Source organism: Hylobates moloch, unplaced genomic scaffold, assembly GCF_009828535.3.
Source record: "Hylobates moloch isolate HMO894 unplaced genomic scaffold, HMol_V3 SCAFFOLD_10, whole genome shotgun sequence".
NCBI classification, from domain to species: Eukaryota; Metazoa; Chordata; class Mammalia; order Primates; family Hylobatidae; genus Hylobates; species Hylobates moloch.
In genome coordinates this window covers 27141389-27168765 of record NW_026652285.1, presented here as the reverse complement: position 1 = coordinate 27168765, position 27377 = coordinate 27141389, and the positions used below count along the sequence as shown (strand labels likewise).

Sequence of the window (27377 nt, the reverse complement as noted above, 5' to 3'; positions counted from 1 at the left end):
GGGGAAGACATTTAAAGCGAGAGGAGTCAGAGCCTGGTGACTCCCACCCTGTGATGCACAGAAGTTGAAGCAGGAGAGAGAAGGTGGCATGCAGGAAAACAAGCCGCAGTGCCTGGCTCCACCTCAGCCACTCACGCATCCCCGGCACTTCCCCAATCTGAGACTCAGTTTCTTTGTCTCTACAATGAAGGATTTGGCCCAGACAGATCTCCAAGGTGCCTCACGGCTCTAATATTCTCTGATTTGATGGCTGCAGCCTTCTGCAAATGTGCATAAAATAGATTAGTTTTAGTAGAGTAAAAACAAAACTGAATACCAGATTTATCATTTTAATTAAATATACTTTACATTCTCAATTTCTAGGGAGCAAAATGCTCCCCCCTCCCTCAGTTTTCCCTTTGTGGAAGACATTCATGTCTGACATGCAATTTAAGAAAATGCCAAATCACATTGTAAGATATACAATTAACAAGATCCTAACAGGCATTTCTTAACAGGAAAGTGGGGTTTGGTGGGGTGGGGGAAGAACATAAAAAGGAAATGTCAAGAAGGGGAGGGTCAGGTGGGATCAGGATCCCAGAGAACTGGGGATCAGACTAGTAAGAACAACGTGCTATTGTCTTTACTCAGCCCTCAGAAGTCACTATCTCTGGAACTCCGTGGAGCTGGGGAGTCTGAAGCGGGTGGTTTGGTTGGTTCCCTCTCCCTGGGTGGCATAAAGCAAATTGCTCTCTGGACTTTAGAGTGCTCAACTATAAAATGGAACTAAATATACCTACTTTGAGGAATGCTGGGAAAATGTAATAAGATAAGATATCTTAAAAGGCTTAGGAAAACAATAAAGTGTAAAGCACATATACAAACATTGTATTTTTTTTTTTTTTTTTTTTGAGACGGAGTTTTGCTCTTGTTGCCCAGGCTGGAGTGCAATGATGCGATCTCGGCTCACTGCAACCTCCGCCTCCTGCGTTCAAGCAATTCTCTTACCTCAGCCTCCCAAGTAGCTGGGATTATAGGTATGCACCACTACTACCGGCTAATTTTGTATTTTTAGTAGAGGCAGGGTTTTGCCATACTGGTCAGGCTGGTCTCAAACTCCTGACCTCAAATGATCCACCTGCCTCTGCCTCCCAAAGTGCTGAGATTACAGGCGTGAGCCACTGCGCCCGGCCCAAACACTGTATTTTGGAAACTCAAGGTGGGGTCCAGAATGCCTGGTCCCCCTCTGGTTAGGTATTATGTCCTCTCAGCATGCATCCCCCTAACATCCTTTCTTTCTGCCATCCTCTTCTCCACCCAGGCACATGGTCCCCACAAAGCAAGAGGAAAGCAGCGCCCCTACCCAGAAGGAGCATCATTTCCTGGGCTCTGTGCTCTGTGGCTCCAGATCATTAATTAACAACCATGGTTGTAAATTACCAGATAAATCTGGGCTGGGGTCGCCAGTAGGATAGATGAGAATCAACAAGAAAATAAATCTACAGCAGCAGCTCCCTGAGTTTCAGGAAAACCCTACAGCCTGGGGGCAGTCAGGGACTAGTGAGAGAGAAGAGTTTCTGTTTTGGATAAAAACAAAAACAAGGCTAGGCACGGTGGCTCAGCGCTTGATTGCCTGAGCTCGGGAGTTCGAGACCAGCCTGGGCAACATGGCAAAACCTTGACTCTACAAAAAAATACAAAAATTACTGCCGGGCACGGTGGCTCATGTCTGTAATCCCAGCACTTTCGGAGGCCAAGGTGGGTGGATCACCTGAAGTCAGGAGTTCAAGACCAACCTGGCCAACATGGTGAAACCCTGCCTCTACTAAAAATACAAAAAATTTAGCCGGGCGTGGTGGTGTGCCCCTGTAATCCCAGCTACTCGGGAGGCTGAGGCAGGGGAATTGCTTGAACCAGGGAGGTGGAGGTTGCAGTTGGCCGAGATCGTGCCACTGTACTCCAGCTTAGGCAACAGAGAGAGACTCTGTCTCAGAAAAACAAAAACAAAAACAAAAAATACAAAAATTAGCTGGGAGTGGTGGCACCTGCCTACTGAGATTGCACCACTGCACTGCAGCCTGAGTGACAGAGCGAGACCCTGTCTCAAAAAAAAAAAAAAAAAAAATCAAGGCCAGTGTGGTAGCTCACACCTGTAATCCCAACACTTTGGAAAGCCAAGGCAGGAGGATCCTTTGAGGCCAGGAGTTCAAGACCAACCTGGGCAACAGAGCAAGACCCTGACTCTATAACAATAATAATAATAATAATAATAACAAATAATAATTTTTTAAAAATCTCAGAAATAAAACCAGGAATTCTCTCCACCACCCATTACCACCATTCTCCCAAAAGGATTCAGGTAAGAGTCAAGTCCCCAGGCTTCTGCCAGTGCTGACAGAGCTGTCCCTGTCCCTGCCTTATCAAGCTGGGGCATCCACTCAGTTGCCCATTATTCCTGACAACAAGAACAAATATAGACACTCTCAGAGGGCTGAGGAGAGGCTAAGTGGAATAAATGGTGTTTAATCTTTAACGAGAGAAATTGCCTTCCCTTAGCAGAGCCCCACCCAGCAGGCGCTGTGGCCCCTCATAATTCAAGTCCGTACTTAATTAAAAGGGGGAGCATCCTGGACTCTCCCCAACTGGCACCAATTCCATTCTCATCGTTCAGCCTGCTGAAATTTGTCCGTTTGTCTCTCTTCGACAGAAAGAGAAAAAAATCAAAAAGAAAAGAAAATGTTATATCCTGCAGCGTTCTGAGAGGGCCCGTCCTTGAGCTGGGCCGCTTCATCTAGAAGCAGAGAGTTGAAATCTAACAGGAGGAGACAGAACAGGACAAGGAATGCTTTGCATTTGGGAGAGAGCCCTGAGCTACTACAAATAGCAAGTATGAAAAGCTAAAGTTACCAGCACCTTCTAAAAATAAAACTTGCTCTCCTTGGGGCATCCTTGATTGCTGGCCTTCCAGCACTGGGCTCCAACATTTCCTCCTGGGACAATATTCCAGAAGAAAGTACGATGCATTTATTTAGGCTTGTTTAAAAATATTAAGATGTGGCCAGGCGCGGTGGCTCACGCCTGTAATCCCAACACTTTGGGAGGCTGAGACGGGTGGATCACGAGGTCAGGAGATCGAGACCCTCCTGGCTAACATGGTAAAACCCCATCTCTATTAAAAATACAAAAAATTAGCCGGGGGTGGTGGCGGGCGCCTTTAGTCCCAGCTACTCGGGAGGCTGAGGCAGGAGAATGGCGTGAACCCAGAGGCGGAGCTTGCAGTGAGCCGAGATCATGCCACTGCACTCTAGCCTGGGCGACAGAGCGAGACTGTCTCAAAAAAAAAAAAAAAATTAAGATGTTTCTTACTGGGATCCTGACAAGTTCAATTTACAGCTCCCCAGAAGGTTAACACTCCTTCCCCAAGAAATAATTCTAAAACAATCCCTTGTGGACTTGGCTCCACAGAGGTCATTGTGCTCATTCTTTTACTCCTGGGAATGTCACACTGTCACACACAAGTGGGTCGTGAGGAGGGAACCAGAATCTCCCACCTGAAACTTTTTTTTTTTTTTTTTGGAGACATTGTCTCGCTCTGTCACCTAGGTTGGAGTGCAGTGGCGCGATCTCGGCTCACTGCAAGCTCCGCCTGCCAGGTTCCCGCCATTTTCCTGCCTCAGCCTCCCGAGTAGCTGGGACTACAGGTGCCCGCCACCACGTCCTGCTAATATTTTGTATTTTTAGTAGAGACGGGGTTTCACTGTATTAGCCAGGATGGTCTCGATCTCCTGACCTCGTGATCCACCCGTCTCGGCCTCCCGAAGTGCTGGAATTACAGGTGTGAGCCATGGTGCCCAGCCATTTTTTTTTTTTTTGTATTTTTAGTAGAGATGGGGTTTCACTGTGGTCTCGATCTCCTGACATCGTGATCCGCCTGCCTCGGCCTCCCAAAGTGCTATGATTACAGGCGTGAGCCACCGTGCCCGGCCTCCCACCTCAAACTCTTAACTGCAGCTCAGACTGCTCTGTCTGCCCGAAGAAATCCTTTATGAGTCAGGCTGGGACAATCTGATCTTCTTCTGTTTCTCCCAAGATTCTTGAGGACGTCCAATGCCTGCACCACCCAAGGGAAAAAGAGCCCTCATCTTTAGAACTTTTATATGGAGACTGCTCTCCTCCTCCACAGGGTGCCCCTAGGAATTGAGCAAGACATCAGCTTTATCTGTGCGCTTCCTCTTTAGCCCAATATACTCCCAGCTAGCAGGCTAAAGGAGAGCCCCATTTCTTTGGAGTCTCAAGAGAGATCTCAGGCTAAGTAAAAGATGGAGAGGAACAAGGGAAGTAGTTGTTTTACCTCCCTCCCCAGCACATCCTCCAAAAGTGGTGCCTTTCCAACCATGTTGAAGGTAATATATATCGACAAGATATTTGTAAAGACATCTAAAAACCAGGCTGGGTATAACAGGTCATGCCTATAATCCCAGTACTTTGGGAGGCCAAGGCTGGAAAATCATTTGAGCCTAGGAGTTTGAGACAATCCTGGGCAACATAGTGGGACCCCATCTCTACAAAAAATTTAAAAATTAGCCAGTCGTGGTGGCGAGCACCTGTAGGCCTACCTACTCAGGAGGCTGAGGAGGGAGAATCGCTTGAGCCCAAGAGGTCGAGGCTGCAGCAAATGAGACATGATCGTTCCACTGCACTCCAGCCTGGGTGACATAGTGACAACTTGTCCCTGCGCCTCCTCCACAAAAAAAATCTGCATAGTTATACAACATTAAAATAATAAATAAATAAGAAAAAGACAAATGTGCACCAGGCATCTTGGTGCAGGCAGTTAATTTCAGGGGTACATATCCATGTACCCATCATTCAGAAGACCTGTAGTTTAGAGGAAGCAATGTGAAAGGGGGACAGTGACACAAGACAAAAGGAAGTCAAAGAGTGGCATGTTTTGGTCATCCTGACCTACCAGCCCATGGGGAGGACCCCAGGCTCCCCCCTTTCATCCCCACCACCTGACCCCTCTGTCTGGTTCATTCCTCTAGTGTCTCCAGTCTGGGAGACACTAAAGGGACATAGGACATTACTTGACCCTATTTATCTCGTCCATCTGACCTTGCAGAGCTGTCTCCCAAGGTTACCCCACTGGATTCCACCCTTTAAGGTTCTGGAACTCAGCTCTTCCAGACCATGAGGAAGCTAGGCCTTGAGGATACTTCCATCCTTCTCTCACAGTCACATGGCATAGGTCACCCACAGGATGTCCCCAGCTAACCCAACCCAGAGAACCAAATCCAGCCCTATGCCGCTCATTCTTTAAAACCTGCCCTGGGGAAAGCCTGCTTCTCTGATGGCTCCTGAGCCACCTTGATGTCTGATCCAGGTGAATCCATAGCTTCCTCTCCCTACTCATCACAGTGCTCTGATCTTCCAGCCTCCTGAGCAAGCCACAGCCTGCCTTTATATGAACATTTGCATATCAAAGCCTCACATTTACATTTTATAACTTAGGCTCCTGGGAAACAGGTCAGAGCTCAGCCCCCAATCTACGTAGCCGGGAAAGAAGCATTTACCTGTGCAACCCCCACCAAAGATGTGTTGGAGGGTGTCAGGGAGTACACTGCATGTGTCCATGAAGCTGTGTGTCCAGGAGGGGACTGTGAGCGTCCTGCATCCAAGAGTGTTCCTGTGTATCTCTGGCTCAGGTGTAGCTTCCATCTGGCCTGTTGTGTGGTCCTTCAAAGTGTCTGCATGCCTGTGAGTCTGTTTGGGGTGTCCTCAGTCTGTTGTGGGGGGCCTTGGGGTAGATGTGTGTTTGTGAGGGCTCTGTTTCCTCATTTGTAAAATGGTAATGCAATGTAATGTAATGTAATGTAATGTAATGTAATGTAATGTAATGTAATGTAATGTAATGTTATGTAAACTTGTAAAATGGTAAGCTATGATGGAACCACTGTACTCCAACCTGGGTGACAGAGGGAGACCCTCCTGTCTCTCAAAAAAAAAAAAAAAAAAAAAGCTGGGCTTGGTGGCTTATGCCTGTAATCCCAGCCAAGTGGATCACCTGAGGTCAGGAGTTCGAGACCAGCCTGACCAACATTGTGAAACCCTGTCTCTACTAAAAATACAAAAAATTAGCCAGGCATGGTAGCGGGCACCTGTAATCCCAGCTACTCGGGAGGCTGAGACAGGAGAACCGCTTGAACCCGGGAGGCGGAGGTTGCAGTGAGCCGAGATTGCGCCTTTGCACTCCAGTCTGGGCAACAAGAGTGAAACTCTGTGTCAAAAACAAAAACAAAAAAAACTCAGAACCAGAGGAGCACTGGCATCCCTAGAGAGGCCCCATCCTACTGAAGTGCCCAGTACCAATTTAAAGACCTACTGGACTCTTCTTCGTTGTCATGGAGACCACATCAAAGCTGCCTTCCAGGAAGAACCCTCTGTCCTCCTCTCCTCCTCTCCACTTCTCTTGGCCAGAACTCACACTTGTCTCTAAACTGGTTCCATCCAGCCCAAAGCTGGGATTTGCTTGGGCTTGTTTCTCCTTCCTTGGGCAGGGTTCCTGCTAAGCTCAATTAATTTGGTCTTTATTGGACCTATTCACTACACAAGCATTTCATGCCACCCTCGTAAGCATGCTAACAGGCTGTGGAGGACTTACAGAGGCAAATGAGCTCTGGAGAGCTCTCCATAGATAAGGATGTCTATACCATGAGGCAGGATGAAAAACATCCACACCAGAGATATAGTCGAGATTATGTTGTATGTGGCTAAAGGAACTGATTCAGGCTATCATGGAAGGCTTCCTGGAGGAGAGGGACAATAGACATGAGCCTTATAGAATATTACAGCACCTATAGAAAGGGAAGTTTATTTTCATTTGCCCAAGCAGATCTCATGGAATGAGCCCTTATGAACACTAAATAGCAATTTTATGTTTTCGCCTCACTTCTGGCCAGTCAGGCCCAAAGAGCTTACATGTGTCATTTCCTTCTCTGAAACTCCACTGCCTCATCTGTAAAGTGACGGCTGTTAGGTTAGATGAATTTGGGAAGTCACTCCTGCTGGCCTGGCATTTGAACATTCTATTGTGTTTATCACAAACAGGCAGGATGCAAAATCAGGCTGTCCTCAAAGGAGTGCATAGGCTGGAGACACAGAGAACTGTCTTAGCAAAAAGGCCTTTGAGGATTCATGTCCTTTGTGCCCCCATGGCCACGGCCCAAGCACCCCAGCTCCCCTCAGATGTCTGTCTTGGACATAGCCGCTTGCCTGGAACCCAGCACTGTATCTGACATGATAAATGTTTATTGAAGGAAGTGGTGAATGGACTATGACCAGCTTCTTAGCTAAAACTGAAACCCATCCTGCCTCCAGATCATCAGATCCTTTGGGGCTTTTCCTCCTTTTGCTGGCTCTCAGATAAGAGGGAAGATGGCTGAGAGAGAGCTACACTTTCAGAAATCATCTACCCTGGGGCTTCTGGTTTCTGCTGCAATCAGTAGAAAGTGGGTCACAAAACAGCTCTGCAGAGAACAGACCCTTGAGGAAAAGCCTGGATTCTGTACCAGTTTACATTTATTGATCACCTACTGTGTATCAGTTGTCACATAGCTTAAGTCATTTAACCATGGCTTCAGAGGGGTGTACAGGAGAGTGTGAGGAATTTGAGGCTGTAAACCCCAGAGGTGCTGACTAGCTGAGTGACTTCAGGCGAGTTACCATCCCTCTCTGAGCTTTCATTTTTAATATCTGTAAGATACAAACGATCCATTTCGCCGGGTTATGGGAACGAAATGAGCACGTGGAAGCGGAGCCCTTCATAAATGCTAGTTATTATTGTTCCTCTGGGCACACAAGCCCGGTCGCCTCCCTCCTGGGCGCACAGACATGTTCATACTCCCACGTACACGCAGATGCAGAGACGTGTGCAGACGCCAGTCGGAGGAGCTCGCGGCGCATCAGACCCAAGACCGTGGCGGGGACGGTGGAGAAGCCGCGGGGTCCTCGGCTTCTCTCTTTTTCTCTCGGTTCTTTATGAATGAACTCCGGCCGCGAGTTTTATTTTTTTATGAATGGGAGCCGGAGCAGTGAATGAAGCCGGGAGCCAACCCCTACATTCTGATTGGCCACCGTGGCTGGGAAACTCCGCCCCCCGGCCAGGCCGGACGACTCTCCGGATTGGCGGGCGTGCCCAGCCCTGGGGTTCCATTCACAAAAGTCAATGAAACAAAGGGAAACGGGGGGCGGTGTGGCGTTGGGCGGGGAGAGTCGAGGCCGAGCAAAGGAAATGCACCAATCAGCTGCTCCCCCGGGCTCACAACTGTCTGCGGCGCCCGAAAAGCAAGTCGGTGCGCTGGGGACCCGGGGCCGGGGCCGCCTCACTCCGGCCTAGCCCCGCGGCCCTCGGTGCGGGCCCCAGGGCATGCTTGGGACCCCCCCGCGGCTCCAGCCCAGACGCCCCGGCCTCAGGTGAGGCTGCGGGAGGGAAAGGGAGGGAGAGTGTCTGTGATTCCCCGCCTCGCCTCCAACGCACACCACACTCACTCTCACCACCCGCCTCCGCAGATTCCAGGGCGGGGGTGGGAGGCTCTGGGATTCAGGATTGGAGGGGGCGCGGGAGTTGCGGGCATGCGATGGTGTGCGCCTCGCCTGCTCCTCCGCGCGCGCGCGCGCGTACACACACACACACACACACACACACACACACACACACACGTCTTATGTAACCGAGCCCGGGTAGAGCAGGGCTGCAGAAAGCAGAAACGGCGAGCCCGGCTCCTGGGAGCAGGTGGGACCTCCTTTGGCCTTTGGCGGGAGGGGAGTGGTGGTAGCGCTCGGCCTGGCAGGCGGAAACCTCCCCATCGCCCCAGTGAGTCGGAGAAGTTTCGCAGTCGGACCCAGAGCCTTGGGACTGCCCCCTCCCGCCACCCCTCCCCGCCCCCATCGCAGCCTTCCCTGGACGGTATGCGAACGCAGCCCCCTCCCCCACCAGGTCTCGGCCCCCACTTGGGGCCCCGGCCGTGCGGCCGGAGGGAGCGGCCGGATGGAGCGGAGGATGAAAGCCGGATACTTGGACCAGCAAGTGCCCTACACCTTCAGCAGCGTGAGCGCCGCGCCGGCCTCCACGCCCGCCCCGCCCCGCACCCAGCCCCTACTCTCACCACAGCCCCCCTCCCCGCGGTCCCAGCAGAGTCCTGGGCTGCCCCGCCCCTGAGTCACCCGAGGACCCCAACCTCGTCCCCCAGACTAAGCGCCTCAGGGTGACTCGGGGGCATTCTCCCCGCTTCTCGCAGAAATCGTCTGGAAATGGGAGCTTGCGCGAAGCGCTGATCGTCCCGCAGGGGAAGCTCATGGACCCGGGCTCCCTGCCGCCCCTCGACTCTGAAGGTAAAGAGCAAGAGAGACAAACCGCGACCCTCCTCCGCCACACACACACACACACACACACACACTGGGCCGATTCTGGAACCCCCGCCTGTTTCCCCAAAAAACTCGCCCTCCAAGGGATTCTGGTCATTCTTCTTGGTCCCTACTCCCAAGGCAGGCGAGTCACCGGGGCTTGCTAGGGACCCTTCTCTCTTACCGTTCCCTCCACCTCACCTCCAATTCCACTATTTACCCCTCAGATCTCTTCCAGGATCTAAGTCACTTCCAGGAGACGTGGCTCGCTGAAGGTGAGTAGTTTTGTGACCTTTTCTATTTTGGGAGGCTGGACAGGGGAACACTCCGAAGCCCCTGGTATTCCACCCTAAGCCCTACACTTCTCCTCTCCCTTCCCTGCCTCAAGGAGTTCTCCAAGGCCCTCTCCCCAGGTCCCTTGCCATTCTACTCACCCCAGCACCCAGGGTGGACACTTATATTGATATTTATTTTCTCTACCCTGAGCCAGGCTTGTGTAACTAGGCTTGAGGATGAATCAGACCATTGTGTGGGGTATTTGCTTATTTGAATGGAACTTGGCCCCAGGCCCATTTTCCTCGTTGAAATTTTCATTTGCAAAGTTTGTTTTGCAGAAGCTGCCAGGCCAAGGTGCGTGTTGGGGTGTTGTTGGTGGGTGGGGAGGGGGGGGGGGGAGCAATTAATTTGTCACCTATCCTCCGGAGTTGCTCAAGCATTGATTCTTATCCCCTGGGTTTCTCCTCTTCCCAACCCCCAGCACCAAACAAATTTACTGTCCAAGCCAAAAGAACAACAAAAGTTTAAATAATTCTTTTCGGCAGTCCTTTGGCACAGAGAGCCCAAGGCTCCCTCCCCAAATAGCCTTGATTGTAATTCTAATAGCAAGTGTTCCTCCCTCCTCCATCCCGCTTGAATACCTCTTTCTCCAGGCAAATCTCCCCCTTCCTGTGTGCTGGGGAGTTAGCTGTGAGCTGGCTGGGGTGGGGTCCGTGGCTGGGCCTGATGGGGAAGCGGTGTGTTCAAGAGGTTTCCTGGTTGGATTCTTCAGTGCATTTTGGTGGGGCCTGAGGGTGTCGCTGGTGGGGCTGCAGGTGGGAGGGAAAATGGTGGTTTAGACAGTCTCTGAGAGGGAAGGGTTAACTACCCCCATCTTAGGGTTTATTTTAACGCTATGAAAATGAAGAAGCCAAAACACTAGGAACTCCTTTTTTGAGATCTTTTTGAGGTATTTTCCTTAGGATCTCCTCATCCCTCCACCTTGGGTATCTAATTTTTTTAAAGCTCAAATCCAACTACCCTGGAACTCTCCGTAGAAGCTTGGAGTAAAAAGAAAATGACCCCTGTCTAGATCCTTGGAATTAGACTAGGTCTGTCTTGCCCACTATGATAGTCTAAAAATATATATGTTGACAGAATGACTATTTAGCATAGAGCAAGCACTCAAGACATTTTGTGGAATTAATGGCTGAATGGCTGTGTGCGTGCTGGAGGGATCTGGAGGTTCTGAGGGTATTGTGTGCATCATCCCCGACCCTGCAAGTCCTGCTTGCCCAGCTCCAATTTACAGGCAGAGCTTTGCCCCGTCTCCCCATCCTCCTCCTGAGGTTCCGGAGCTGGGCTAGAGCTGAAGAACGCAGAGGTGTCAGTTTCCATGGGCTCTCAAAGACTTCCTTTCCCAGCGCCTGATTTCTCTCTGGCTCACCGGGCTTCTTTCCTTGCCTATCAGCTGAGAGTCCCCACAGTGGGCAGCTCCTAGGGCTGTGAGCTAGGGGTGGGCTGAGGTTGGCATTTTGGCAGCAGCTGATCCATCTGTGCCTGGGTTTGAGATGGGAGGGGGAGGAAAATGCTCTCATCTCTCTATCTTGGAAGTCCCACCCCTTGGCCAGGGGTCTGGAGAGGGTACGAACGTCTGTCTGTGTCAGTGTCAGTGTGACAGCAAGCGTGTGTGTGTGAGAGAGAGAGAGAGAGTGTGTGTGTGTGTGTGTGTTAGTTAGTTACATGCTGCTGCCCTGTACATTTAAATCCAGTGGGTGGGGAGGTGGGGGTGGGGACTGCAAGGCGGAGGTGAGGGGGGTGGGCGCTGGGATCTCCTTGGTTCCCTCTCCTTCCTTCTGAGGGAGCAGCTCAGGTTCCCAGCTGGCGATGGATGGCCAGGCCTGAGGGGGGGATGCTGAGGCCGATCGCTCCTTCTCACTTTCTCTGCGGAGACAGATGCAGCTGCCGGGGCCCTGTCCCCCTGCACCATCCCAACACCACCCCAGCCTCCTCTCCTGTCTCTTCCCACCAGGTCAGTGACCCCGGCAACCCATGGGGAGCTTTGGGGTGGCAGGGAGGGACTAGCTTCTTTGGAAACTTGCCAGTGGTGGGACGCATTAGGAAGAATGGGGACCACAGCCCAACCTCCCTCTCTCAGTTTGGTTTTTTCCAAAGCCCCAATTTAGAGAGCAGCAGCAAGGGGGTCCTGGTAGTGTGGGTGGGTCTGTGAAGACTTAGCATTTGGAGGAGGCACAGGTTGGAGCCGGGCAGGTGTAGGGAGATTCCGATGTGCTTGCAGGTTCAGTGTCCTGTGTCCGGGCGTTGAAGGGTGAGTGTGAGTGCGGCTTTATGGAGGCAGCTCACGTATCCTTGGGGTTGGGTTTTTGTACACAGGGGGTAATGATGTGAGGCTAGGAGGGCGTGTCTGATTTGGGGGTGCCTGGGGTCTGTTGAGATGTTGGGGAAAGAATCAGGCTGCTACAGGGAAACCCAGGCTCAGGCAGGCTGAGCCCAATATATGTCTGGCTATGGTAAAAGATATGCTGGTTTCTTGTCGAAGGTTCCTTTCCAGGCTTGTCAGGAGCCCTGAACCCTGGGGGAAAATGACTTTGTTGTCTATTTGGTAGTAAGGGCCATTGACTCTAGGCCATGACCCCTTTGTGTGAGGCTGGGGTCTGTGGATTCCCAGAAGCCCTGTGGGTAGGTTGCTGGGATCCTTGATCTCTCTGATACTATGTGTAAAATTGCTGGAAGTGCACCATACATAAAGGTGTGTGGATTTTTTTAGGAAGAGAATGACCCATAGCTTTTATCAGATTCTCGAAGGGATCGATCTGCGCTCCCCTTTTCACAGGAATCACTGCTCCCCAACCCTCCTCCAAGGGCTCCAGTCCGTTTGCCCTTTGGATGTCCCAATCATATTTGTAGGTTAAAAAAAAAGACCCCATGTGTGGAGGGCGTGCATGGAGGGCACATTTCACCCTGTGCTGTCGTGCTGCCGCAAGAGTGAAGTAAAAGGAATTAGGGTGTGTGCGTCCCTGAATATGTGTCCGAGTGCATGTACACTGGTGCCTCGGCATGTCTGTGGGGAAGGATGAGGTTAATCCCCTCCCTAATCTTTCCCAGCTACAATGCCTCCTTCTCCATCTTTCTGTCTCTTCCCCTTCCTGAAGACTCCTGGGGACAAATATGTCCCCTCCACAACTAGTGAACTGGTTCCTTCCAGTACAGAGGCTGCCAGGGTGGGGGCAGGGTAAGGGACAGCGGTGACACAATGGAGCAGAAGCTCTGGAGAGAATACCTCTACCCCCTTCACCCTATGACTGGATCCTGGGAAGAGGGTGACCGAGCATATATAGTGTGAGTGGCTAACCTATGGTGGGCTTCAGTGTGTCTCTGTTTTAACCTCTCAATTCTTCCAGAATCCAGCTTGGGAGACCCCCAAGCCCCTCCTCTTTTTTTACTGACCCCCATTTTGAACGGAGAGTCCCTAAAATTCTTTCTCTCTGGGCATTATGCTGTCTTGGCACTTTTCCCACCCCCTCCTTAATCATCTGCCTCTTCCCCAGAAAGATAAATTCCATCTTACTACCGGGATGGAGCTGGGGACAGACCCTGGCACAATGGCTTGGCAGCCAAGACTCAGCCAAGTTAACAAATAAATAAAGAGAGTGGTGTACACTTAAGACCAAACATGGTAATTAAAAATTCTTCTGCTCTCCAGGAACGCAAGGCTCAGTGTTCCTATTTCTATCCTGTTGACAGTCTCTGGATGACTGAGGGCCCTGGCCTACCCCTTTGGGAGAAGGCCAGTGTTTGGGGGAGGGGCTGAGCTAGGACAGATTTCTTCTGGCTCTGGGAAGAGGATGGTGCCACCTCTTTTGGGGTGTGGTCTGTGTGCTGGAGGAAGCCTCCTCCTGGACTGCTGGGCCAGAGGGGTCCCTGCTTAAACTGTCAGGCCCGAGGCAGGAAGAAAGACAAGATGATGCTGAGGGTTCTCTGCTCTCCAGCACCAGTGACGCCAGCAGGAGATACCCCCAGCCCATTACCTCAGTGGAAAGTAGCAGTTAATGAGGCCCCAGGGGTGGGGCTGGAGTGCATCAGCCACCCCTGAGTTCTGCACCACTGTTTCCCTTGGGACCTTTCTTGCCTAGCAGGAGGGAGGGAAATGTTTGTCACTCTGCTCCCACCACCCGGCTTCCTGCCACCTTGGGGGATGTTGCCTCTGAATGGACCAGAGGGCACAGTGGGGATGAGCCTGGCTTTGCATCCCTGGGCAGATGGACAGATTTGGCCTCTTACCCTCTATCCAAATGTGCCTATTTTTAAGGTTGTGGTGGCTGAAGTGAAAGGATTACCTGAGCCCAGGAGTTCGAGGCTGCAGTGAGCTCTGATTATGCCACTGCACTCAAGCCTGAGTGACAGAGGAGACTTCCTTATAATAAATTTTAAAATGCAGATGCCTGGGCCCCACCCTAGTCCTATGGAATGGGACTCTCCGGAGGAGGGGACTGGGAATTGTGTTTTTATTTTATTATTATTATTATTATTATTATTTGAGACAGGGTCTCACTCTGTTGCCCAGGCTGGAGTGCATTGGTGCGATCTTGGCTTGCTGCAACCTCCACCTCCTGGCTTCAAGCGATTCTCCTGTCTCAGTCTCCAGAGTAGCTGGGATTACAGGCGCCCACCACCTTACTGGGCTAATTTTTGTATTTTTAGTAGAGATGGGGTTTCGCCACGTTGGCAAGGCTGGTGTAGAACTCCAGACCTCAGATCGTCTGCCTGCCTCAGCCTCCCAAAGTGCTGGGATTACAGGCATGAGCCACCACACCTGGCTGTAATCGTGTTTTTAACAATGCCCTGGTGACTCTTGAATCAGGCCAGTTTGGGAATGGTTGTCTTTTTGCTGTTTTTGTGCTCCTGAAAAGATGTGTGCTGGCTGTGTGTTTCTGTTTGTTCTTGCCAGCGGATTTCATGTCTCATTGATTTCTTTGGTCACTTCAGACCAAAGTATTATTATGTTGACTTGTCCTAAATTCTCGTTTAGCTGCTGGTGGCTCCCGATTCTTAAACTCCTTCTCCCTAATGCTTCTGTCAAGAAATAAACTATCTATTAATATAAGCCCATGTTTATAAACACTTGGCACCTCTGATATTTAAAGCAAATTGTTGAAGAGTATTCTTGCCAAGCAACATATCACAACCTAAAGTATCCCTTGTGAGATGTGCTTTCCTGGAGAGGACCTGCCTCTAATGTTGCCTTGTGTGTGGAGAGGGGGAGCCTGCAGGGAAGGGCTAGTATGGTCAGGATCTCTTCAGTGCATGCCCTCAGGCCCACAGTGCTGACTCCTGCCAGCCTGAGGACAAACGATTATTGCATGTTTATTCATGTAGTCAAGAAATAACAGCACTGAGCATCTACTGTAACCCTGTGCTGGGTGCTGGGGCATCAGATGACAAGAAAGATAAAGCTCTTGCCCTCACAGAGCTTAACTTCCTGGTGTAGATAGACAACAAACAGGTAAACATAAATTAATATGTTCAGGTGGCAATATGTGCCAGGGAGAAAACAAAACAGAGATGCAATAGAGAGCCAGGAGGAACCACTTTGGTTTAGGGGTGGTCAGAGAAGGCCTCTCCAGAGATGTCAAAGTGAGCTGAGACTCTGATGGCCAGGAAAAAAAGAAAAAGGCAAGAAAGCATCTGGAGAAGAAGGAACAAGCTCAGCAGGTTTGAGGGCTAGAAAGGAGACCAGAGTGCCGCAGATTCATAGGCAAGGAGAGGCAGGTCAGAGAGGTAGGCAAGGCCAAGTCATGCAGAGCCTTGGAGGCCAAGGGCAAGCATTTGGATTTCATGCTTTAAATAACAGAGAGAAATGATTCGATTTCTGTTGTAAAAAGATCACTGTGACAGCTAAGTGGAGAGCAAGGGACTATAGGAGGTAAGAATGAAAGGAGGGTATCCTGGTAAGAGGCTGTGGGTGCAATCCAAGTAAGAAATGATGGAGGCTTAGCCTAGAGAGAAGCAAAAGAGATGGGATGTGTATTTGCATAGGCCGGGGGTGTGGAGGTTTTTTCTAGCCATCATATACCCCTCACCAGCCATTTTGACCTCTGGGCATTTTATCAATCAGTTTCCCCATTGTCCAATCTGAGAGCAGTCTCCAGGGAAGGAGAGTCTAGCCTCCTCGGGCTACAGGTTCCACTGCATCACCCTAGAACCACTCTCTTCCTGGAATAATATATCAGGAAGTTCTCCTTGGTGTCTACACTTCCTGCTGTGATCCATTTATTTTTGAGAGAGGGGCAAAAGTGGGCAAAGACTCTGGGATCAAGGGAGATACTTAGCTGTATAACCACCTGAGAAGCCCCGCTCTGGGGAGGCCAGAATAAGAAGTAGAAATCGGAGTTTTATGTTCAGGTTAGAAGCCATGGATGAGCTGCTGCTGTATTTCAGTTTTCCTGCCTATTCCCAAACCCAGCTCCACCCATCCTGGCATCCTGGGAGAGCTCTTCAGATCACCAACCTTGGGAATCCCTCCCCTCCTTAGCTGCACATTAAAGGGATGAGGCACCTATGTACTCAGCCAGTGTCCTTTGCTTTCTGCAACGGTCCCAGTCACCAGCCTCCTGCTCTCCCACTGTCATCCTCCTTTTTAATTTTATTTTATTTATTTATTTTTGAGATGGAGTCTTGCTCTGTCGCCAGGCTGGATTGCAGTGGTGCAATCTCAGCTCACTGCAACCTCCACTTCCCAGGTTCAAGTTATTCTCCTGTCAGCCTTAGGAGTAGCTGGGATTACAGGCGTGCCACAACGTCCAGCTATTTTTTTTTTTTTTTTTGAGATGGAGTCTTGCTCTGTCACCCAGGCTGGAGTGCAGTGGCGTGATCTTGGCTCACTGCAAGCTCCGCCTCCCGGGTTCATGCCATTCTCCTGCCTCAGGCATACTCCTGCCTCAGGAGTAGCTGGGACTACAGGCACCCGCCACCACACCCGCTAATTTTTTTTGTATTTTTAGTAAAGACAGGGTTTCACTGTGTTAGCCAGGATGGTCTCGATCTCCTGACCTGGTGATCCGCCTGCCTCGGCCTCCCAAAGTGCTGGGATTACAGGCGTGAGCCACCGCGCCCGGCCTAATTTTTGTATTTTTAGTAGAGACAGGATTTCACCATGCTGGTCAGGCTGGTCTCAAACTCCTGACCTCATGATCCGCCCACCTCGGCCTCCCAAAGTGCTGGGATTACAGGCATGAGCCACCATGCCCGGCCTTTATTTTTCATTTTTTTGGACAGAGTCTCACTTTGTCACCCAGGCTGGAGTGCAGTGGCATGATCTCAGCTCACTGCAACCTCCTTCTCCTGGGTTCAAGCAATTCTCCTGCCTCAGCCTTCCGAGTAGCTGGGATTACAGGTGCCCACCACCACGCCTGGCTAATTTTTTAGTAGAGATGGGAGTTTCACCTTGTTGGGGGCTGGTCTCAAACTCCTGACCTCAAGTGATCCTCCCGCCTCAGCCTCCCAAAGTGCTGGGATTACAGGCATGAACCACTGTGCCCAGCCACCCCCTGTGTGATTTTATTTATTATCTAATTTTATTTTTCTTTTGAGATGGAGTTTCACTCTTGTTGCCCAGGCTGGAGTGCAGTGGCGCTATCTCAGCTCACTGCAACCTCTGCCTCCCAGGTTCAAGCGAGTCTTCTGTCTCAGCCTCCTGAGTAGCTGGGATTATAGGCTCCTGCCACCACGACCAGCTAAGTTTTGTATTTTTAGTAAAGATGGGGTTTCGTCATGTTGGCCAGGCTGGTCTCGAACTCCTGACCTCAGGTGATCCACCCGCCTTGACCTCCCAAAGTGTTGGGATTACAGGCGTGAGCCACCACGCCCGGCCGCCTCCTGTGTGATTTTAAATCCACAGGATCCCACTGCTTGTAATGCCTGCCCATCCTAGATATGACTGCTGTGAGCTTTAAGGGAGTTTTGTAAACTCTGAGGGGTGAGGCTGTTTCACTTCAGAAAAATGGAGGAAATAAAGACAAAGCATCTAGAAAAAGAAAGACTGGAATCTGCTCAGACAGGTTCTGAGAACAGTCTTCCCTCCTGGGTCTTAGTGGAGCCCTGAGGTGGAGGACACTAGGACCTAGGGTGGAGCAGCCATTTAGTCTCAAGCAAGCTTGTCCAACCCGTGGGCCTGCGGGCCACTTTCAGCCCAGGGTAGCTTTGAATGTGGCCCAGGCCCAACATAAATTCCTTGTAAAATTTCTTAAAACATTAGGAGATTTGTTTGTGATTTTCTTTTAAGTTCATCAGCTATTGTTAGTGTTAGTGTATTTGTGTATTTTATGTGTGGCCCAAGACAATTCTTACAATGTGGACACCCCTGGTCTAAAGGCTGTTGATCCTTTCTTGGCTGTTGCTAATCTGCAGAGCTGCAATAATGGAGCCTCCCAGGGGACAACCAGGGCTCCGCCCCAAACTCACCTCTTACCTCTCTCTGCAGCTCAGGTACCAGACAGTGATGAGCAGTTTGTTCCTGATTTCCATTCAGAAAACCGTGAGTAGAGGTCCCTGGGGAGAGGGTATAGGGAGTGGAGGATGGCAGGAAGTGAATCATAGGATAGAGAATCACAGGAGAACAGCTTGTTCTCTCCTAAAAAAACAGTGGGGTTCGATCTCAAAGACCAAGGCAATAACTGGAATGAAAACCTTGGTTGAAATCTGGGGCTTGCCATGTTCTTGCTGCGTGATCTTAGAGCAGACGCTATCCCTCTGGTTCTTCGTTGCCTTATATCTGAAGTGAGGGGCCTGGGCCAGTTCAGCAGAGTCCAGTTCTAGTGTTTTTGTTTGTTTGTTTGTTTTTCCCCCCAAGACAGAGTCTTGCTCTGTCACCCAGGCTGGAGGAGTGCAGTGGCACGATCTCGGCTCACTGCAACCTCCACTTCCCGGGTTTAAGCGATTCTCCTGCCTCAGCCTCAGGAGTAGCTGGGATTACAGGCATGCACCACCACACCCAGCTAATTTTTGTATTTTTAGTAGAGGTGGGGTTTCACCATGTTGGCCAGGATGGTCTCGAACTCCTGACCTTGTGATCCGCCCACCTTGGCCTCCCAAAGTGTTGGGATTACAGGCGTGAGCCACTGCGCCCGGCCCCAGTTCTAGTATTCTAAGTCACCTTCATAAACTGGGGACAATTTTACCTCCCAAGAGACATTTGGTAATATCTGTAGACATTTTTGGTTGTCACAATTGAGGGTGGGGTGCTACTGGTGTCTAGTGGATAGAGAGGTCAGGGATACTGCTAAAAGCATCCTATGATGCTCAGGACAGCTCCTTACAATATATTAATAAAACACTATCTGGCCCACATGTCAGTAGTGCCACTGTTGAGAAACCCTGCTTTAGGCTGGGTGTGGTGGCTCACGCCTGTAATCCCAGCACTTTGGGAGGCCGAGGCGCGTGGATCACATGAGGTCAGGAGTTTGAGACCAACCTGGCCAGCATGATGAAATTCTGTCTTTACGAAAATACAAAAATTAGCTGGGCATGGTGGCGTGTACCTGTAATCCCAGCTACTCAGGAGGCTGAGGCATGAGAATCGCTTGAACCTGGGAGGCGGAGGTTGCAGTGAGGCAAGATTGAGCCACTGCACTCCAGCCTGGGCGACAGAGCGAGGCTCCATCTCAAAAAAACAAAAACCAAAAAACAAAGAAACCCTGCTTTAATGTCAGATACTTTGCTGTCAACTTTCTTCACCAGTGAAACAGAATGGGGCACAAAGAATCAAAAACAGCAGAGAATAGTTGGTTACAAACAGGGCATTTGACTGAAGTGCGGTTAAAACTGAATCTCACTCACACTGGCTTGGAACCAACTCTTTGCTGCTCAGCCTCATGGCCAGAGTTTGGGAACCCTGCAGGGGCCACAGGAAAGGCCAACGTTCTTCACAGATAGTAGGAGCATGTGTATAATGTTAGTCAGCTGACATTCAAGTGGGCCAATATTCAACCTCAACCAGAAAAAGAAAGATTATTTTATTTGTTTATTTAGAGACAGAGTTTCTTTCACTCTTGTTGCCCAGGCTGGAGTGCAATGGCGTGATCTCGGCTCACTGCAACCTCTGCCTCCCAGGTTCAAGCGATTCTCCTGCCTCAGCCTCCCAAGTAGCTGGGATTATAGAGATGTGCCACCACGCCCGGCTAATTTTTTTGTATTTTAGTAGAGATGGGGTTTCTCTATGTTGGTCAGGCTGGTCTCGAACTTCTGACTTCAGGTGATCCGCCTGCCTCGGCCTCCGAAAGTGCTGAGATTACAGGCGTGAGCCACCGCGCCCAGCCAAGAAAGATTCTTTATATCCTCAAATAAGAAAACATGTTGCTCCCTTGGAATTTTCCAGGGCACTCAGGAAAACTACAGGCCCTAGGTTGGAGGTGCTCACTCCTTGAAAGTGTTTTCTGGGGCCTGGGGTTGCATTACATGTTTTTGTTTCTTGTTTCTTTTTGAGACGGAGTCTTGCTCTGTCACCCAGGCTGGAGTGCAGTGGCATGATCTCGGCTCACTGCAGTCTCCGCCTCCCAGGTTCAAGCAATTCCCTTGCCCCAGCCTCCTGAGTAGCTGGGACTACGGGCATCCGCCACCATGCCCGGCTAATTTTTTTTTATATTTTTAGTAGAGACGGGGTTTCACCATGTTGGCCAGGCTGGTCTTGGACTCCTGCCTCCCAAAGTGCTGGGATTACAGGTGTGAGCTACCGTGCCCAACCTAAATGTTGAACTTTAGATGGTTTATTTGGTTAATAATCAGACACTAGTCTGATGTATAAACTAGACATAATGTAAATAGCCAAAATGTTCCTGTCTCACTACGGATCTCAGAAAATTGATACCCAGAGGGGGAAGGAGGCTGTACCAGTCACCCAGCTGGTCCTCAAAGCTCAGAAGGTATCAGAAGCCCTGCCTGCCTCTTGTGTGACAGGCTCTGGCCTTGCTCTGCCCCCTCTACCCCCACAGTAGCTTTCCACAGCCCCACCACCAGGATCAAGAAGGAGCCCCAGAGTCCCCGCACAGACCCGGCCCTGTCCTGCAGCAGGAAGCCGCCACTCCCCTACCACCATGGCGAGCAGTGCCTTTACTCCAGGTGAGCCCCAGCCTGGACCTGGTGAAGGGTAGGAGAAGGGTTCCTGAGGAGGGAGGCAGGGGGCACCCATGAGCAGAGGTAGCAGCTGAGAGGCAAGTTAGACAACAGAAAGGATTTTCTAGCTCCTGTAAGGAAGCAATACAGCTAAGGATTTCCTCTAATTAGTCAGATGGAAAACGCAGCAGAGGGCCTCAGGAATACATACTGAGGCCAGAGCAGATTCTGTTTCCACCGAGAGGCCCACTGTCCCACCTAAACCATTGCTCTGAGCAACGAATCCCCCCTGTATGAATCCCAGGGGTTCAAGACCAGCCTGGGCAACAGAGGGAGACTGTCTCTGAAAAAAGAAAAGAATTGGCTAGGGCTGAATCTGTGGTTCCTGCCGTTCCCTTCTCAGCCCCCTCTATCCTTCCTTTTCCTGTAATCCCTGTGACCTCGCTTTCCTAGGAATGAAGGGTTCAAAGATGCTTGCCAGCTTCTCCGCCCCCTCACCCCTGTCTCCTTCTCAACTCCAGTGCCTATGACCCCCCCAGACAAATCGCCATCAAGTCCCCTGCCCCTGGTGCCCTTGGACAGTCGCCCCTACAGCCCTTTCCCCGGGCAGAGCAACGGAATTTCCTGAGATCCTCTGGCACCTCCCAGCCCCACCCTGGCCATGGGTACCTCGGGGAACATAGGTAAGGAGACAGGGAAACCCACTGCTCGTGGGCCCAGGTGTTTTCTCTTCAATTCCTGAGTGTTCTCCATAAAGACTTGAGCTGTGGGGTGGTAGAGGCGGGGGGCGGCGGAATAGAGAGGGAGAAATACTGACACCCCAACCCCCCTACCACCCATTCCAGAGCCCACTCTAAAAGCCTAGGAGTAACAGGCTCGAGGAAGGATTAATTTAAAGTTCTCTTCTCTTCCTTCTCCATCCAACCACATCCAGCTCCGTCTTCCAGCAGCCCCTGGACATTTGCCACTCCTTCACATCTCAGGGAGGGGGCCGGGAACCCCTCCCAGCCCCCTACCAACACCAGCTGTCGGAGCCCTGCCCACCCTACCCCCAGCAGAGCTTTAAGCAAGAATACCATGATCCCCTGTATGAACAGGCGGGCCAGCCAGCCGTGGACCAGGGTGGGGTCAACAGGCACAGGTACCCAGGGGCGGGGGTGGTGATCAAACAGGAACAGACAGACTTCGCCTACGACTCAGGTAAGAGACTGGGGTGGGGCAGGGTGGCATGTGATCAAGTGAAGAGTTCAGTTAAACCCAGAATGTCTCCCGAATTTTTTTACACTGCTGTTTACCATTTCATATATCCAACCCACCCACCCACCTTTTTTCTTCATAATTTCAAAAGAATTGTTATTTTTCTTTTTCTTTTTTTTTTTGAGACGGGGTCCTGTTCTGGCCCAGGCTAGAGTGCAGTGGCACGATCTCTGCTCACTGCAACTTCCGCCTACTGGGTTCAAGCGATTCTCGTGCCTCAGCCTCTGGAATACCTGGGATTACAGGCACCAGCCACCATGCCTGGCTAATTTTTGTATTTTTAGTAGAGATGGGGTTTCGCCCTGTTGGCCAGGATGGTCTCGAACTCCTGACTTCATATGATCCATCGCCTCGGCCTCCCAAAGTGCTGTGATTATAGGCATGAGCCACCTCACCCGGACAAATTGTTACTTTTCAATGAGCAAACCTATATTCAGATTAAAAGATAAGGAGGGCCCCCGGGGCATGGTGAGTCATCTGTAATCGCAGCACTTTAGGAGGCCATGGCAGGAGGATGGCTTGAGCCCAGGAATTAGTTCAATGCCAGCTTAGGCAACAAAGTGAGACCCCGTGTCTATTTATAAAAAAGTAAAACAAAACTAAAATAAAGGGGAATGTAGATCCTGCCCTCGGGTAGCTTGTGACTTAATAGGAAAGTTAAGGCATTTATTTCTATTTAACAGGTGTTTGAGGTTTTAATTACCTATTAAGACCAAACTACTGTGACAGAAACATGAGTGTGCAGAGTTGGGAAATACAAAGATGAATAGGATGTGTCTGGTCCCTGTCCCCACAGAGGCTTAAAAATACAAAGGGATTTGAATGAAGAGAAACAGGAATTTGAAACTAGCCAGGCTCATGGTTCTTGCTAGTTCTCAATAGGAGGGCAGGGTTTTGTTGTTGTTTTGTTTGGTTTGGTTTGGTTTGAGACGGAGTCTTGCTCTGTCGCCCAGGCTGGAGTGCCACTGGGTTCAAGCGATTGTCATGCCTCAGCCTCCCGAGTAGCTGGGGTTACAGGTGCACATCACCATGCCCAGCTAATTTTTGTATTTTTAGTAGAGATGGGGTTTCACCATGTTGATCAGGCTGGTAGAAGCACAGGTTAATATGTGGTTTACACATCCTGTTTGAGCCTCCCGGTTGATGTATGCCCTGGCCAGAGGCTGGTCACTGGAAGTAGGGGCTTTAAATTCTAGTTCCACCTGGCTGTTGACTGGAGTGAGATGCACTCACCTATGTTCATAAATAGCTATAGTTCAAAGCCCCAAGGGCCGAAGGAGGGCCAGTCCCAGGAAGGGTCCAGAAAACCCTGCCTTTTCTTCTTTCCTCCTGGCTTTTGTTACATTAGTAGCCCTAGATCTGAGTTTATTAGAGTAGGCCCAGAGCTAGCTAGAACTTTAGAATTTCCCTTTTTGTGGTGCCCACAACCGTTCAAGGGCAGGGGGATGAACCACAACCCCCCCAGGCTGTCCAACTGAGAACCGGATGGTGCTCCTGTCCTCAAATCCAGGGCATAAGCCTGAGCCAGGCTTGGCAGTGAGCTGGGGAGAGGAGGAGGGAGGCACTCTTGCTGCTGACCTTCAAAGGCTGTAGACCGGAGGGGATTGTGTTACATGCCCTTGAACTCCTGCCCCTCCCCCCAGCTACTCCTGAATGGAGTCAGGAATTTCATTCACAAAATGGAGGCATGAATGAGCCCACCCTCCCGCCTCCTCCCGGAGGTGTCATGTTTCACCATCTTCTCATTCATAGGTGGGAGTGGAGTGAGGGGAGGGCGGGAAGGGGTTGGAACTTGAACGGGTGGCTTCACACAGCTGCCTCCCCGATGTGGAGTGGGGAGGTTCCTATCCTATGGAATGGAATGAAATGAAGTGGAATGTGCTCTGTTAGACCTGAAAAAACAAGGCCCAGTGCTCACTGCCTCTTCCCCAGGTGCATGCAGGCGCACGCTCTCAGTTTCTGTCACACACACACACACACACACACACACAACACGTGCACAGGGCTGGGAACCTGACCTGCTGACCGGACATTTTTGTCCATTCTGAGGGAGTCTTAGGCACGGACACCGAACCCTTTCCCCGGACGTTCATCTCACCCTCCCTCCTCCCCCTGAACTCGCAGGAAACAGCTGCTCCCTGGCAGCTTGGGCCCTGCAGAACAGTTTGCCCAGCCCCCGCTGCTGCCTTCCATGGCCTCAGCCCCAGCCCTAAAGTTGAGGAGGGGTTCCAGTGTCACACTCCCTCTGGGTGAACTTTCCCTGGGATTTTGTGGTTGGCAGGCAATCTGGGCAAAGAACAGTCACCAGGAAGCAGGCTGGAAGGAAGAACTTCTTGAATGTGGATAGGACTTCCTTTTCCCCTGCCCTCCAGCTCCACCCCAAGCCACCTCTCACATCACCCTTTCTTCCCCCACAGACGTCACCGGGTGCGCATCAATGTACCTCCACACAGAGGGCTTCTCTGGGCCCTCTCCAGGTGATGGGGCCATGGGTAAGGCAGCCCCCCTTCCCCTGCCAAGCCCTCCATGTTGGGGGAGGGAGCGCTGCCATGGGGGAGGGTCTCCCTGGCCAGGAGTCCCTCTGGATTCTCTGGGGTCTCATCGGTGAACCCTCAGATCTGAGCAACCCCCAACTTCCTCCACAAGGCTATGGCTATGAGAAACCTCTGCGACCATTCCCAGATGATGTCTGCGTTGTCCCTGAGAAATTTGAAGGTCAGAGAAGTGACTGTTCAAGGGAGGGTCAAGGTCTTATCACGCTGTGTCCCTGCAGGAGTCACATCACGTTTCATTGTTGCAAGAGGGTGGGACCCATAGAAAAGTACCTGGGGAGACCCCTTCAAGAAATCCCTGGGGTGGGAGGCGGTTGCTTGGGGGACCAAAAGACACAAACTCCACACCTCCTATTTTCGTGTTCCCCAGGAGACATCAAGCAGGAAGGGGTCGGTGCATTTCGAGAGGGGCCACCCTACCAGCGCCGGGGTGCCCTGCAGCTGTGGCAATTTCTGGTGGCCCTGCTGGATGACCCAACAAATGCCCATTTCATTGCCTGGACGGGCCGGGGAATGGAGTTCAAGCTCATTGAGCCTGAAGAGGTGGGCCTCTCGGATGTCCCCAGCCCTCCTTTCCAAAGTTTACGGCTCAGAGGTGGGAGAACCTGGGAAATGGTGGCACGTGCCTCCACCATGATTCTTGCTTTACCTAACCTGAATTCTTGCCAAGCCTAAGTTTGTGGACTGATGCTTTGTTGCAGGGCTAGCTTAGCACTTTGCACCAAGAATCTCAAGTGCTCTTTCTGACCTTACCCCCACTTTTTCCTCTGCCAAGGTAGCATCTCTACCCCAAAACTGTTTTGTCCCCAGGTCGCCAGGCTCTGGGGCATCCAGAAGAACCGGCCAGCCATGAATTACGACAAGCTGAGCCGCTCGCTCCGATACTATTATGAGAAAGGCATCATGCAGAAGGTGGGGGCTGTGGGTCTTGGGACAAGGTGGTGGGGGGCAGTGGCTGTGAGAAGCTGATTGGGGAGAGGGTCAGCAGAGCAATTCTCAGCAACTTTGTCGGATCAGATAATGAGTCAGTCAGAGACAAGAAATTGTGGAGAATCCCAAGGTTCTCCTCTCCCAAAAAAGTGCAACACTGTAACTGAGAAGCCCAAGCAAGGAGAAGTTGGGATGAAAAAGGAATAAGAACTGTGAAGGGAGAGTCAGCTTCTCAGGGGAACCAGCATAGGAGAGAAACGCCCCGAGCATCTGCCTGTACTGGTAGAAGGGCCGCATTCCCCACTCCCCCACCTTACCCCATACAAAGGCTGGGCGGCTAGCCAGGCTGACCAGACCTTCTCTCTCCCCATAGGTGGCTGGTGAGCGTTACGTGTACAAGTTTGTGTGCGAGCCCGAGGCCCTCTTCTCTTTGGCCTTCCCAGACAATCAGCGTCCAGCTCTCAAGGCTGAGTTTGACCGGCCTGTCAGTGAGGAGGACACAGTCCCTTTGTCCCACTTGGACGAGAGCCCCGCCTACCTCCCAGAGCTGGCTGGCCCTGCCCAGCCGTTTGGCCCCAAGGGTGGCTACTCTTACTAGCCCCCAGCGGCTGTTCCCTCTGCCGCAGGTGGGTGCTGCCCTGTGTACATATAAATGAATCTGGTGTTGGGGAAACCTTCATCTGAAACCCACAGATGTCTCTGGGGCAGATCCCCACTGTCCTACCAGTTGCCCTAGCCCAGACTCTGAGCTGCTCACCGGAGTCATTGGGAAGGAAAAGTGGAGAAATGACAAGTCTAGAGTCTCAAAAACTCCCCTGGGGGTTTCACCTGGGCCCTGGAGGAATTCAGCTCAGCTGCTTCCTAGGTCCAAGCCCCCACACCTTTTCCACAACCACAGAGAACAAGAGTTTGTTCTGTTCTGGGGGACAGAGAAGGCGCTTCCCAACTTTATACTGGCAGGAGGGTGAGGAGGTTCACCGAGCTCCCCAGATCTCCCACTGTGGGGAGACAGAAGCCTGGACTCTGCCCCATGCTGTGGCCCTGGAGGGTCCTGGTTTGTCAGTTCTTGGTGCTCTGTGTACCCAGAGGCAGGGGGAGGTTGAAGAAAGGAACCTGGGATGGGGGGTGCTGGGTAGAAGCAGAGAGGGATGGGTTCCTGCTCCAAGGGACCCTTTGCCTTTCTTCTGCCCTTTCCTAGGCCCAGGCCTGGGTTTCCACTTCCACCTCCACTACATCTGCCAGACCTTAATAAAGGCCCCACTTCTCCCATTAGTTCTCCTGTGTCCTCTTTGCTGCCATGTGGGAACAGACCTGGGGGTAGAAAGAGCTCTGGCCTTAAAGCAGAGCTGATTGGTTTGGGGCCAGGCCCTGACGCTTAAATCCCCATGTGGATTTGAAAAAAGGCAGTTCACCTGTTTCTCTTCTGAAAAATGGGCTTAATGATACCTGCCCTTCCCCCTTCCCAGCATTACTGTGTGAGGATACAGAAATAATGGACAGTGGGTACTTGATAACCTGGACAGGCGCCCCTTGTGCACTTTGGGCCTGCTTCCGGCAGCAGTCTCCCTGCCCCTGCGGGCGGGTCAGGTGGGCTACTGAGTGGCAAGTTTCTCCCCCTACTGGGACTCCCTCAGACAGGGTTTTGGTCTTTGGTTTCTGTGATCCCAGTTGTTCCCATGACCCTGCTGCCCCACGTAGACCGCAATTGCATGTCCTCCATCCTACCTCAGCTCTAGGTTGCTACTTTTGCTGGGGTTGGGGACAAGTGTTTGTCTGGAGAATGGGGCAAAGGAGAAAAGCCCCCAGGCCAGATGGTACAGAGAGAGGCTAGAGCAGGCCCTGGATTCTGGCCAGTGGAGATTAGATCTTTGGGGG

General features: G+C 51.3%; 1 protein-coding gene across 5 annotated transcripts; it reads left to right on the top strand.

Annotated features, from left to right (window-relative positions):
• Positions 1-8294: 8294 nt before the first annotated feature.
• Positions 8295-26771, top strand: ETV4 (ETS variant transcription factor 4). Of its 5 annotated transcripts, none has more exons than XM_032163777.2 (12): positions 8295-8451; positions 9276-9369; positions 9609-9656; positions 18137-18190; positions 20643-20769; positions 21285-21446; positions 21698-21963; positions 24438-24512; positions 24667-24735; positions 24943-25115; positions 25383-25484; positions 25876-26771. In XM_032163777.2, the coding sequence occupies exons 2-12, from the start codon at positions 9333-9335 to the stop codon at positions 26098-26100; spliced, it is 1338 nt and encodes a 445-aa protein (XP_032019668.1). In that variant the 5' UTR covers positions 8295-8451; positions 9276-9332; the 3' UTR covers positions 26101-26771. The 5 variants fall into 5 exon arrangements, with proteins under 5 accessions (XP_032019668.1, XP_032019669.1, XP_058301411.1 ...); XM_032163778.2 differs by lacking the exon at positions 8295-8451 and adding an exon at positions 8732-8770; XM_058445428.1 differs by lacking the exon at positions 8295-8451 and adding an exon at positions 8975-9085 and having other exon boundaries at positions 24438-24497.
• Positions 26772-27377: the final 606 nt, after the last annotated feature.

Excerpts from the sequence above, each read along its gene's own strand:
- ETV4 (XM_058445427.1), top strand. The coding sequence starts at position 9,026 with ATGGAGCGGAGGATGAAAGCCGGATACTTGGACCAGCAAGTGCCCTAC. Across the intron at positions 9,370-9,608 it reads GCCGCCCCTCGACTCTGAAG|ATCTCTTCCAGGATCTAAGT; the intron begins GTAAAGAGCAAG and ends TTTACCCCTCAG. Across the intron at positions 9,657-18,136 it reads GGAGACGTGGCTCGCTGAAG|CTCAGGTACCAGACAGTGAT; the intron begins GTGAGTAGTTTT and ends CTCTCTCTGCAG.